A 13,689-nucleotide genomic window follows, 5' to 3' on the forward strand; every position below is an offset into this window, starting at 1 on the left:
TAATGGAGGCTAATGGAGGGCAAGCCACTATAAAAAGACTGTGAGGGTGTTACAGACTTGGAAGGTTAACAATTTCCTTTTTTTGTAGAATTTACTTACTGTAAATTAAACAAGTTAAATGTGCTCTGACTTGTGCTCCTTCAATAACAAGTGTCATTATTCTTTCCCTGAATAAACATGTAAAATAGTGTCATCCAGTAAAACTACACTCTCTGGGGATATTTTTTCAATCATTGTCACCTAGCACTATGGTGTAGCCCAGTTTCAGAATGGCTCCTCTTTCACTGGAGGTGCTTTTTGGCGTACTTTTATTATGTTATTCTGCAAATAACATTACAAACAAATAACTGATGTGATTAGATTACCATGTTAAATAAAATTTACAATTCATTTAATTATGACATTTTCAGAAACAAGTTCTAAATTTATTCATCCTTATTGAATGTGTATGTGTATTTTGTATCTTGTCATTTGTGATTACACTGGCAGGTGATGTTTTGTTATTCTGTGTTTTCTGATTCACGGATTGCTGGAACACAGGAGCAAGTCCACCCTTGAAATCTGGTTACTTGAAAATAAACTTATATCAGTGCTTGTGAGACTTAAGTTTGGGAGCTTATAAAACAATAAAATCCTATTTCAATAATATAGTTATTAGTTACTGGCCTTTTGTTTGTTTGTTTTTTGTTGTCAAATATTCCATCTGTACATATGGCACCGGATGTCATAAAACTCCATTAATGTACTCTTCAGGTTAGTTTGTCAGTTTTCTTTTTGTCATATACTTACATTTGGCTTATGTCAACATTAATTGCAGATCATTTGTTTTTTTTTTTTCAAAATAGGATTGATATGATTTTCTACATAGTTTGAAGGAAACTGATGATATTGCTAATCTCCAGGAGAATCGTTACAGCTGGAAATGTGCTTATTACCCAGGTTAAGTGTGATACACAGGGGAAAAAACCGCTATGTCCACTTTGCCGGTCCTGCAAACGTCCAGTTGTGATGTAGGTGACATTTCCGAGTCCTGTGGGGAGGTTTATTAACCTAACGGCGAAAAAACACCTAATGAAATGGGCCCCAGATGTATTCATAATAGTAGTTTGACACGCTCTAATCTACATGTTACAAGAAGCGATATGAATAAACGTTCGGGCAAAAACTGATTTAAGCTATCTTTTAACATCAAAAGGTAAACACACTGATATGTTTATTTAGTTGATTTATAGATCATATGTAGGCTAGCTATAGAATACAGATATGTGGTATTTTTGAATGTCTATTTGGTCTGTATAATTTGTAAACAACAGTTTGTTGTTTGAATGTGGGCGTTTATTTTCAGAACAGCTTTATAACAGGACATTTGAATCTAAAGACGTAACGATTGTCATTTTGATGTTAAAATATAGGCTGTATACCTGCAATAAAAGTTATTATTTTATCTTACTGAGCCCATTTGAACATTGTGTTTTTTTCTGATTTCAGAATTTGTCTAGCTATAACTTTCATGAAATTACGCTGCAATAACCGTTGTGGTGGCATGGATATTGTTCCTTTTGTCTGAAAGACTTCCAAAGTTTTTCATCATTGCCATGAGCTACATCACGATTTCGTCGAGGAATCCCACGAAGCCTGGTTTTATTTTGGGCGGTCTCCTCTTGCAGGCGTGCTGACAAGCTGACCAACAGGGGCTTCTATGTGACAGAGCCTAGAAAATGCAGATGAACGATCGAGCACACAAAAATGCTGGCAATGCCTCCTTGACTTCAGAAGGTCCTCAGAAACCACGGGAAGAGCAGCTCGCTCTGCTACATTGATTTTTCCTCCATGAATAAGTAGGTTAGCCCAGAACATTTAAAAGACGTTTGTTAGTGTGGTCATCGGAAATGAAGAACCCCCATGTAAACATGGACCAGTGTAATCCAACCGAAGGAAACAAGAAGTTTAAAAGAAAAGTTCGGGGTCTTTTTAAGCGTGCCAGTGAAGATAAGGACATGTTTGATTCTAAACAAATCGTCGACTCAGTTGGACTTCTTGTGGATGAGGTTTATGGAAATAACTGCGAAAAGAGGTTACAAGGTTTAGATCCAACTACATCGAGTGGAGAACGTATGCGGCAACCGGACATTTTAAACACTGCTCTTGATATGAAAATGTATAGCTTGCCATTAGTTATTGGGAATAAAACCGAAACACAGCCACGGTCGATTTCAGAGACTCCAGTTAAACACAGAAATGACCCAACATCCCCGCAGGCTGTAGTCTTTGATGATCAGCCAGTGTTTTCAACTGATTATCTTCCGCAATCGCGTATTGTGTTGTGCAAACGTTCAGAGAGGTCTCTGTCCTCAAGCTCTCGGGCGTCTTACATCAATAACCCTGAGCCTGCAGACTCGCCGAGGAGACGCACGGGAGAGCCGTCCGGCGTGGTCACGGAGATCAAAGCCCTTCAGCAGACACGGAGACTGCTGGCCAACGCCAGAGAGAGGACCCGGGTGCACACCATCAGCGCTGCTTTTGAAGCGCTGCGAAAGCAGGTATCACAACTTCCTTCACTAACTGTACCAGCTACCGATTTAATCACGTCCCTCTCCTACGTTTTGGTTACATCAAAGTAAGACAGCTGTCATCTTTAAAGCAAGCCACTAGCATCCTTTAGGATAAACTGTTTATTTCAGACACCATACATATGATTGAAAGGTAGTTTGTCAGTAGGTCTGAACATATTACATTCCACAAAATGGTTTTATATATATATATATATATATATATATATATATATATATATATATATATATATATATATATATATATATATATATATATATAGCCTACCATCACTACTTCAGACTGTCAGACTGTCATCTTAACAGTGAGCATCTTAATTCTGATATTACAGTAACTAATATACTCTTAATGCAGTATATTACAAGTGATGGCAAGATGGTTAAAATTAAACTCTTTCCAAAAAAGAAAGAAAGAAAAGAAAAGAATTGTGACTTAGCTTCAAGTTGAAAAATCTGGGGGAAAAACCTACAATGATGTATCTTCATCAATTAGGCTGTGTTGAAAATTAATTAGTCAAAAGGTCAGTTTGTTGTACCTTCCTAGAATTAAAAAAAGTCTTTGGGGAACTGGCGCATTTTTACAGGCTGCCTGTCATTTCACGGTGTTGCTAGTTAATGTTTGGTTTAGATAGTGTCTCTGTTTCTATCTCCGACTTTGTGCTTCTTACCCTGTGGCATATTTTGATGCTCAATCAGTCCTGAGGAACTTTACTGCAGTTATTTGATTCAATGTATCACATTTGAGGTGGAACCAAGCTAGACTACTACTTATGCTACATAAACACTCAGCATAGTTGCTGGCATTTTAATTTCATTTTATTTTTAGATAAATGGTTTCATAACAAGACTTTGCCTTATTAAAATGATCAAACATAATGCAAGTTGAAAAATGTATTCAATTAAGAAAATGCCAATATTGGCAAATTGTGATTACTGCTCTATCTCAGTTAGAAGGTTAGAGAGGAGACTGCACAAATAGGGCAACTGCAGCAAGGTGTTGTGCTGAATGTTTGCTGACGTGATAATCTCTGGATGAGTGATGCTTTGATTAATAATCTCAAATGTGAGGTTTAATTCAGATAAAACATTTCTGCAATCCATTTTATTGACTAGAAAGAAAGGTGTTAACATGTAAACTATATAAAGATTAAAACAGAAAAAAAAAACTTTTTCATAGCTTTTATACTACTAGCCCAGCCAAGCGAGTGAAAAATATAAAAAGAAGTCCTATTTCCTTGATCAAGTGCAAAATAGTTAGTACACTCTGTATAAAACCTGTTAAAACAAGGTAGCTTAATTTAGAGATTTTGATATATATTTTCAAAGATATGTTTAATTCTTTATTTAATCTTTTTTAATTATTATTGAACCCACAAGAGAAAGTTAACGTTACATGATAAAAAACACAATTAGCTGGCAGCTAACTTCATTTCACCAGCTAATAAACATCCCAACACTCTTGAGTTATCTGTCTGGCTAACCTGGACAATTATTTTCATTCAATTTCATTTTCAGTTCATGTTGTCATACAAAACATGGCATCTAACTAAAGTTGATCTAAAGTTCTAGATAGATCTAACTATCTAAAGTTGCTGATGTTAAACAACCTACATTAAAGGTGGCTTTTTCAGTTCAACTTTCATTTTCATTTAATTCATTTCAATATCATCTACAAAATGGTGAGTCCAAACTCTAAGTTCATGCATACAAGCTTTCAATATAAACATTATTTTAAAATATTAATTGAAATAAGTTGTTAGTGTTTATGTTTATGACAAATCAATAATTATTATTTATTGATATTGCATTGTACTGATCAAGGAAATTCCTCTAGCTTTCAAATTAAGTATTTTAATATTATATAACATATTGAGGCATATGTCTGATGGTTTCAGCTGGCAGTTCATGCATTGCTAATTAGTGGGTGTGATCTTACTTGTTAGCCACATTAGCATATTAGAATTACTGCTAAACTAAAGCAAAATGTCGCCACCAATCATGCCTTGGCTGATCATCCACATTTTGAGTAAGCTGAAAACTGCTCTTCTTTTAGTGGTTCAATTAACTAAAGGTGATTACAAAATCCAGGACTGGATTTAGATTGAGGGTTGGATTTGAATAGTGTTAGCTATAGGTTTGTAGTCATTCTAATAAAACATTATGTTATGAAAATAAGAAAACAACTAAGTCAAAAATGATAAGAAAAAACCCACAGCCTGGCACAACAGCAAGATGGCAAACGCAAAAAAAAAAAAAAAAAACAAACTTTGCAACAACAGTAATCAGAAAAAAGTAAATTTTTAAAAGCTAGGATAAACCTACTAGAAATATCTCAGAATGCGCTATTAAATAGATCTTTCAGAATGTAGCTTGGACAATTTCACAATCTGTAGTGCACAATCGTCTTCTTGATAGTTTTGGTATTAATGGCTTCATGGCATTAATCCGTCGCTGCTCTGTCATGTGATCTCACCCTCTGTTTAATCCTGGTTTACAGGTGCCCTGCTACTCCTATGGGCAGAAGCTCTCCAAGCTGGCTATATTAAGAATTGCTTGCAACTATATCTTGTCCCTGGCTCAGCTTGCAGACTTGGACTACACACCAGACCACAGCAACATGAGCTTCCGAGAGTGTGTGGAACAGTGCACCAGGACCCTGCAAGCGGAGGGCCGTTCTAAGAAGAGAAAGGTAAACAGGCCCGGGGGAGGTTGTTCACTTTCTTCTAGGAGGGGCTTACTGTATATCTGCTACAGAGGATGACTTAATGCACATCTCACCCTGGAGTCTCTGAGCAGAGCATTTATAATTAATCTTTCTAGCCATTCCCAACCTGTGAAAAGTTATGTGGTTTTTCTATGCCAGGATATGAAAAAAATACCATGACTCACTGTTATGCTGGATAATGCAGTGATGATCCAGTCTGATCCAGTCTGATTGTGCTGTGAAATGTCCTGACACACTGGACAGCCTGGCTGCTGCTCAGGGCTTTTCTTCACACCAAAAATGCCACAGGTGGTTTGTCGCCAAAGACATCCAGTTATATTGGCCCACAGACTCCCTTCCGGTCAAATGTCCAAGAAAATGTAGCAGTCCAGGGTGCTTTCATTCAAATTGCATTTGATGAGAACAGAGGATTTCTGATCAAAATGACAGCTTTGACGTTCCAAGATCCTTTTATTCGCACCTAACATTAACCATGTCTCAGTGCAGCTACATAAAGCAAAGTATTAGCACACATATGGCCCTTTTTATCCTGCACCTTTACTGACACCAAGACCATCATTAAGTCGTTTAAGTGCCTTAATTACAAAGTGATGAGAGATACTTCATGCCCAGTTGCTACAGATGTTAAAATGCTCACCACTTATTGCACTAGTATCCAGCAGCACCCATCACCACAGAAATCCCTTATACACATAAGGTGCATAATTTTTACATTAATGTAGGTTGTGGTTTTTGAAATAGAGAGGCAGGCCTCTTTGGGGTAATATAGTCTTTGAATAAATATTATTTACAAGAGCATTTACAGTGTAAATGTCTGCTGAATGTATTCTAACACCTACACTTTGGTCCACCCCAGGCCTCTCATGAAAGAGGCCAATAAAGACTGAACTACATACACAGGGTACTGGACCTGACAGTCACATGACTTTAGAGTACACTAGTGGTGCCAGCAGTAGAGGGTATATGTGTATCTTTTGAATGTGTAAAACTATTGGAAAAATTTACCTATTTTATTCTACACTCCAATATATGACAGTATTTCTAAAAGGCACTTATGTCTCTGTTTTCACAATGGGTTCTGGGAATTACAGTTATGAACTAGGACAGACAGACTTTTGCTGTATCTAAACCACCAAAACATTTGTACATTTGTGCTCTCATTGCGGATAGCTCCAGTTTAGACTTTTCTGCTCCATGTGTGAGCTCATGTGCTTCCGTTGCTCAGGCACATTCAGAAGGAAACTGGTGGGGTGCTCCTCCCCCTCTCCACGGCAGTCCCAGACACCAGATGTTTGCAACGCTAGCTGGGAAGTCCTGCTGGCGCCACTCAGGGCAGAGGGCAGGGTAAAGGCACGCGAGCTGGAACCAGAAGAACTCACTCACTGCAGGAATTGGCACATTCCCCAGTGCAGTCTTGGCTGGCTCCCCAGTTCTCCCTAAGCCATCTGTTCTAAAAAAACACTTTGGGAAAAAAGAAACCCACTGATCATCACTCTCTCTGGATACAGCATTAAGAAGCAGCTGTTCCAGAGAGCAGGGGGAAAGGGAGGGGGCTGGGCTGAAAGAAATCCCTTTGTCAGGGAGAGCCAGTGAGTCTGAGGGGAAAGTTTCTAAAGAGGAAAAAAATGTTTGGCAGAGGAAACTGATGAAAGGCATTCAGAATGTGTTTAAGTTGTTCTAAACTGAAGCGTATGTGAATGTTGTCGTTCTAGCTTTTTTTTTTGCTTTCAAACATCCTTTAAAAAAAGGACAGTGGAAAGTTTTTATTAAGTTATTTTACAGTATTTTACAAAATTAATATTTTGTGTAATTGATACATGTATTTTGTTCATTTCTGTACTACCAAATATAACAGATATATGATTATAGGCCATGCTATTTTAGTGTTTTTACTTCAAATGTGAATATGGATATTAGACAATCAACTCAGAAATGCTTCTGTTTGTTTAGGAATAAACTGAAGACCCTGGCTTTGGAGAAAGAAGAACTTAACCAGGCCTTCTGCCTGTTGACACGTCCTGAGAGACTCTACGTTTCTTATGTGTCTTATGCAGATACACCTTAAAGTTCAGTGTGAATAGTGTTTGCATTTTCTGCAGTTGCTTTTTAAGCTAATATGCTTAATATACTACATAGACATAACTAAAAGATTAACACAATATTCCAGGTAAGATTAAGATATTCCAGGCTCTTGCTAAGATAGAGTACATGCTATTCTGCAGCACAGGGTAACATAATATGTCTTCATTGCAACTGCGTAGACATTAAGGATAATTATTCTATTTTACTGTCCACAACTTAATAAAAATGTTGTTTGCAATTACTAATAATTCTACATTGCAGACTGAGAACCGTACAGCTGCTTGTTTAAAGACTCTAGTAGAGTAATGAATGGAACCTTTAAAACCCCATGATCATTTTACTTTTTTAAATAAATGACTTGCAGTATAAAAATACCCTTAAATGTTCTTTAAGCAAACACACAAACAGCAACCCTAAATGCTAAAGCTTTTGGCATGACAAAATGATTATTAATGATGGGACATATCAGATAATAGTAAGGCCTAGGTTGTTGAAAATAGCAAGCCTGTCCTTTAATATTAAAACTGCTATGTTATAAATCTTGATCTTTGTACTGTAACTTTTTTTGTAAAAGGATGTTAGTTAGATCTTAAACTTTTTACAAAGCTTATCATGTTGAATTTTTGAAGACAAAATTCAAACTCACAGTGTTTATAAACTGGATGTAAACTTGTAGAATTTACAAACTTAAAACAGTGATGTTGGTTCTACACATTCACACATATGACATACCCATAACATAATTAAACTACACAAATACCTAAGTATGTGTTATTAACTGGCTTTGCCACCCTCTGTGCATTAATGTAGTATCATATGTGCAATAAAAATGTGAAATTGTTTACAAAAAAAAATCACCCCAACTCTGCTTCATGTATGACATATAGCATATTCATAACATAAGTGGCATATTCATAACACCTTCATGTGACCGTATTCATATTCACCACCACATGACAAGTCATAACACAAATATCTAATTATGTGTTATTAACTGGATTTGCCAGTCTCTGAGTATGTATGTAATATCATAAAAATATGGGAAAACAAATGTGAATTTGTTTACCGAAAATCCACCCCCCTCCCCTGCCCACCCATCTTATGAAATCATTATGTATAGGTACTGATACAGTAAAGTCAAAACATTTTATTATTGGGTTGAACATCAAAAGCCTCCTGCCTTTGATTTTTTTTCTCCAAAGCCTCCTGCTTTTTGACAGACTTGTTCTTCTTTGGTCCTTATTGTTTACCTTTGGTAAGAAAAGAATTACAGCATTCATAAACAATCCTGTTTCTACTTTTTTGGACATGGTTGGAAAATACACGTGTTTCGAGGCACTGGTAGTTAATATTGTATCAAAGCACACACAGTTGGCTTTGTTCCTCTTGTGCAGACTCCTCCAAATAGTTTGAAGTGAAAAGTTATTTCATGTGGCTATAAGATTTCCACAAATACACCTAAAAGGCTGCTTACCTATAGTCAGTAGAATGATGGAAACCAGACTGATCTACTCTGTAGGCCATCCATTCAGATAATGGGAAACATATTAAATAAAGCAGAAATTAAACAAAGTAAGATAAACATGTGCAGTGAGAGCAGTTATTTTGCCTCAGCTTTTATATATATATATATATATATATATATATATATATATATATATATATATATATATATATATATATAGTCTTGCTGGTGCATCTGTGACCAAGATAGCAAGTCTTTGTGATGTATCAAGAGCCACGGTATTGTGACGGTCACTTTAAGTGCCTTAGAGACGCACATGCACACTAAACGTGATGAAAAACTGGTTGAGATGTGTTAGATATGCGCACATGGTGGATGCTCTAGGTTGTAGCCTGTATGTTCTGCCTTCTGTTTCTATTCGGATTGTGATGAGAGTTGTGTGGGTGCCCTAGCCCCATAAAAGGTCTCCATTGTACCTCACCTGCTGACTCCTGCGTGTTACCTTTGGACGACACAGCAGCATCTACCTTCCCGCGAGTGTTCGCCCACCAACTTCCATTACATTATCCAGGGTAATGTCAGCATACCACCAAGAAGGACGAACCACATCCAACAGGATTAACTGTGGACGTAAGAGGAAGCTGTCTGAAAGGGATGTTTGGGTGCTAACCCGAGTTGTATCCAAAAAACATAAAATCACGGCTGCCCAAATCATGGTAGAATTAAATGTGCACCTCAACTCTCCTGTTTCCACCAAAACTGTCCGTCGGGAGCTCCACAGGTTCAATATACACGGCAGGGCTGCTATTGCCAAACCTTTGGTCACTCGTGCCAATGCCAAACGTCGGTTTCAGTGGTGCAAGGAGCGCAAATCTTGGGCTGTGGACAATGTGAAACATGTATTGTTCTCTGATGAGTCCACCTTTACTGTTTTCCCCACATCCGGGAGAGTTCATGGCCTGGTGGTAGGGAACTGGTCTTGTGACCGGAGGGTCGTGGGTTCGATTCCCAGACCTGAGGCCATGACTGAGGTGCCCTTGAGCAAGGCACCTAACCCCAACTGCTCCCCGGGCACCAGGCTAGGGCTGCCCACCGCTCTGGGCACGTGTGATCCACAGCCCCCTAGTAATCACTAGTGTGTGTGTGTGTGTTCTAACTGCACAGATGGATAAAAAGCAGAGGACAAATTTCGATCGCAGTGAAAAATCACAATTGACAAAATATGGCACATTTACATTAGTTACGCTGTGGAGAATTCCCAAAGAAGCGTACCATCCAGACTGTTGACCAGAGTGAATCATGGGGTGGATCAGTGATGGTTTGGGCTGCCATTTCATGACATTCCCTTGGCCCAATACTTGTGTTAGATGGGCCACTGCCAAGGACTACAGAACCATTCTGGAGGACCATGTGCATCCAGTGATTCAAACATTGTATCCTGAAGTTGGTGCTGTGTATCAGGATGACAATGCACCAATACACACAGCAAGACTGGTGAAAGATTGGTTTGATGAACATGAAAGTGAAGTTGAACATCTCCCATGGCCTGGTCACCAGATCTAAATATTATTGAGCCACTTTAGGGTGTTTTGGAGGAGCGAAACGTCAGGAAACGTTTTCCTCCACCAGCATCACGTAGTGACCTGGCCACTATCCTGCAAGAAGAATGGCTTAAAATCCCTCTGACCACTGTGCAGGATTTCATCCCAAGATGAATTGACACTGTACTGGCCGCAAAAGGAGGCCCTACACCATACTAATAAATTATTGTGGTCTTAAACCAGGTGTTTCAGTTTCATTGTCCATTCATTGTCCAACCCCTGTATATATATATATATATATATATATATATATATATATATATATATATATATATATATATATATATATATATATATATATATATATATATATATATATATAAACAAGGTAAATAACTGCTGTGTACATAAAAACTGTCGTACGGTAGTAGTACAGAGAGAGCGAGAGAGAGAGAGAGAGAGAGAGAGAGTGACAGAGAGAAATTGCAGTAAAGTGCAAAGTTTCCAGAGAAACAGGACGTTTCGGACAGAGGTCCTTCATCAGCTGTGCAAGCAAAATATATATAAATATATGGTCTGCAAGGTTGGAATGTTTGCACTTACTTATATATGTTTCATCTTTATGCATACAGAGAATCAGTTTCTGCGTGTCAGTTACTGGATCCACAATGCTAAGATCTTGAAGCATTTTCATCTTCCATCTAGACACACCTCTCACTGGTGGCTAATTGGTCTTTGTGGCAACTCTTCTGGAGTGATTGGTGCAAGATTTTGTATCTGGTTTCAAAGCAAGAGATCTAGACTCTTCATCTCGTATTGCTTGTTTAATCATTGCTTGTTTAATCATTCTTTTTAAAAGACAACCATAACATGTTTGTGAAGAAATTCAGCTCCAAACGGAATGAACAAGCTTACAGAATGACTCCCAGCTGACAGGGACTTACCAGTTCAATCAGAGTGTCATACATTCTTACGCCTCCCGCTTTGTCCTAGGCTAGTGTTTGATCATACGGATTACCTTTGTCCTTAAATGCTTCATGTTCATGGAGCCAATAACATCTGATGCAGCCAATTACAGCTGAATTCAGGCAGTGCTGGTGCTGTGTGAATTGGTTGGGGTACCTTGCAGTTAGCCTGCTTGCCATACATGAGTAGGCTACTCAAGTACACTACACAACAGTTTAATTTTGTTCCTCAGGCTCAACCTGACTAGGGAACATGACTAAAGGTGAAAGAGATTGCAATGTTGTTTTTTCCCGCAATGTGCGTGACTGTATTTTGAGAGCAGAGCTCAAACCAGGTCAATAGCATTGCTTTCCTGAAGCACAGTGAGGGTGTCATAGTCGCTTTATGGATGTTTCCTCTTGCCAGGATAGTGGAATGTTCTAAATTCAGCACTCCCCTTCACGGCCTCTGATGTAGTTTTCATCATCTCTTCTAGTAAATCCCCATTTCGATGAGCTCTTATTTCATGTTGCATTAGACACCACATGATTTCTAATTCTGTTTGGAGAACAGAGCTGACACACTCCTCAGACTTACTGCTCTTACCACTACTATTACTACTACTAATATTACTACTACTAATATTACTATCACTACTCCTATTACTACTCCTACTAATTATATTAAGAACAGGTAGTTGTGTATCAATGTTGTAGACAGAGCGAAAATGCTATTTGTAGTTGTTGAACTGCACAAACTTGCAATGTGGGAAGGCTGTAGAAAGGTCACCATAAAATTTTAGGAACAGTAATAGCACATGCAATAACACCACAGTGCTTTTGGTGTTGACTCATTCAAGTGATCTCTGTCTACCTCACTGCTTCTGAAACTTAAAGGTTTCTGTGTTTGTACATGAAACTATGACATTATTAGCTTTCAATCGCAGAGACATATATTGTTCGTTTGAATTTATAGCATGCCTTTATGATTGTTTTTTGGCATGCCAACTTTTAAAACTATAACTTTTTCCCATTTTACTGCCTTACTGGTCTGCAGGCCTAGACAAGTGTTATCTCCTAGACAACATTAGCAATAACAGGTCGTTCTGTCAACGTTGTTATTCTGGCCATAGCATGCAGTTAATTTTAGCGACCTCTAGTGGTTCAGTTTTTTAATACTCCGTTGAGAAATATCTTAGTTTTTAGACACAAATCAATTACATATGACACAAAACTATATGAACAGGTTTATCAGATTAGAATCATAAATACTTTAATGTTCATTTATTTATTTAAAATAGAAATGTTATTTTTTTCAGGGTCACAAACACACTGCAGTTTGTCATTATGGTAACCTAATTGACAGAAAATTTGCATGAATTTAAGAAAACTTTAAGTTCTCCATTCCACATTAAAAAAGTAAATAATGAATCTGATCTCATGATAACCCATTCAAACAGTGGCTTGTTAAGAATTGACACAGTGAATAAGTCTCTATGGACTCGTACAACTTAGAAAAATAGCCACAGAAATAAATGATCCATTCCGTAAATGAATGTCTTTAATGCACAGTTTCATATCAAATAGTTTACACCACAATAGATAATTCATTTTAACAGCAACCTATTTAGTATGGACACAGTGTGTGGAATAAAAAAAATTATATCCATTTTTCCTGGCCTTGGGAACTTTCTGACTTTTGGTCTGGAAGCAGCATCATAATCACTGGGTAAAGTGGATGTGTGGGGTTGTGTTTTGCTTTTTTCTCTGTAAAGAGAAGAAATATGTCCAGGAGTTGTGGATGTTTCTGTCCTATGATTTTACTGGCCTGATTTACAACCTGTGACAATGTATTGAATACTGTTTGAAAGGCTTCTGCTCTGTTTGAGATTTCCATACTATGGACACAATATTAAACGTTAGTCCACTCTCAAGAAATGATCTATATGCCATGATCAGAGTGTTCTAACTGCTTTATATTGACTTGCTTTCTTTTAGAAAACAGGCTGGACTTTGAAAGAAGAAAAAGTCACAAACTGTGTATCTAGATAGTGAGCACGCTCCAAAACCAGACCTACATGATGCAGAAAAGGCAGTTCCCGTGATCTAGATATATTCACATCATATTTCATTGATGTAAGTGATGAACATGGAGCTATTACATCATGGAAACATGCTATCAAGGCCAATGTACCCCAACATAGTGGCTTAAGGGCCATATTTTGAGTATTTTTCTACTGTTTTGTTGCCATGGATATCGTACTTTCACATGTGATGCACATACTAGGTTTTAATAACATATATGTACTAATCTAATCAGTGTGACTAATATACTATTTCATTTTTATGCATGCATACATAA

At 37.6% G+C, this 13,689-nt stretch overlaps 1 protein-coding gene across 1 annotated transcript; it reads left to right on the forward strand.

Annotated features, from left to right (window-relative positions):
• Positions 1-1,647: 1,647 nt before the first annotated feature.
• Positions 1,648-8,334, forward strand: atoh8 (atonal bHLH transcription factor 8). Its single transcript, XM_077022537.1, has 3 exons — positions 1,648-2,540; positions 5,068-5,259; positions 7,246-8,334. Exons 1-3 carry the CDS (start codon positions 1,890-1,892, stop codon positions 7,249-7,251), a joined length of 849 nt encoding a protein of 282 aa, XP_076878652.1. The 5' UTR covers positions 1,648-1,889; the 3' UTR covers positions 7,252-8,334.
• Positions 8,335-13,689: the final 5,355 nt, after the last annotated feature.

The sequence above is a fragment of the Brachyhypopomus gauderio genome, chromosome 11, assembly GCF_052324685.1.
Source record: "Brachyhypopomus gauderio isolate BG-103 chromosome 11, BGAUD_0.2, whole genome shotgun sequence".
Classification (NCBI taxonomy): Eukaryota; Metazoa; Chordata; class Actinopteri; order Gymnotiformes; family Hypopomidae; genus Brachyhypopomus; species Brachyhypopomus gauderio.

What these genes read in the sequence shown, in the direction of transcription:
- atoh8 (XM_077022537.1), top strand. Translation starts at nt 1,890, where the DNA reads ATGAAGAACCCCCATGTAAACATGGACCAGTGTAATCCAACCGAAGGA. An exon ending in TTGAAGCGCTGCGAAAGCAG is followed by an intron (nt 2,541 to 5,067) that starts GTATCACAACTT and finishes CCTGGTTTACAG; the next exon opens with GTGCCCTGCTACTCCTATGG.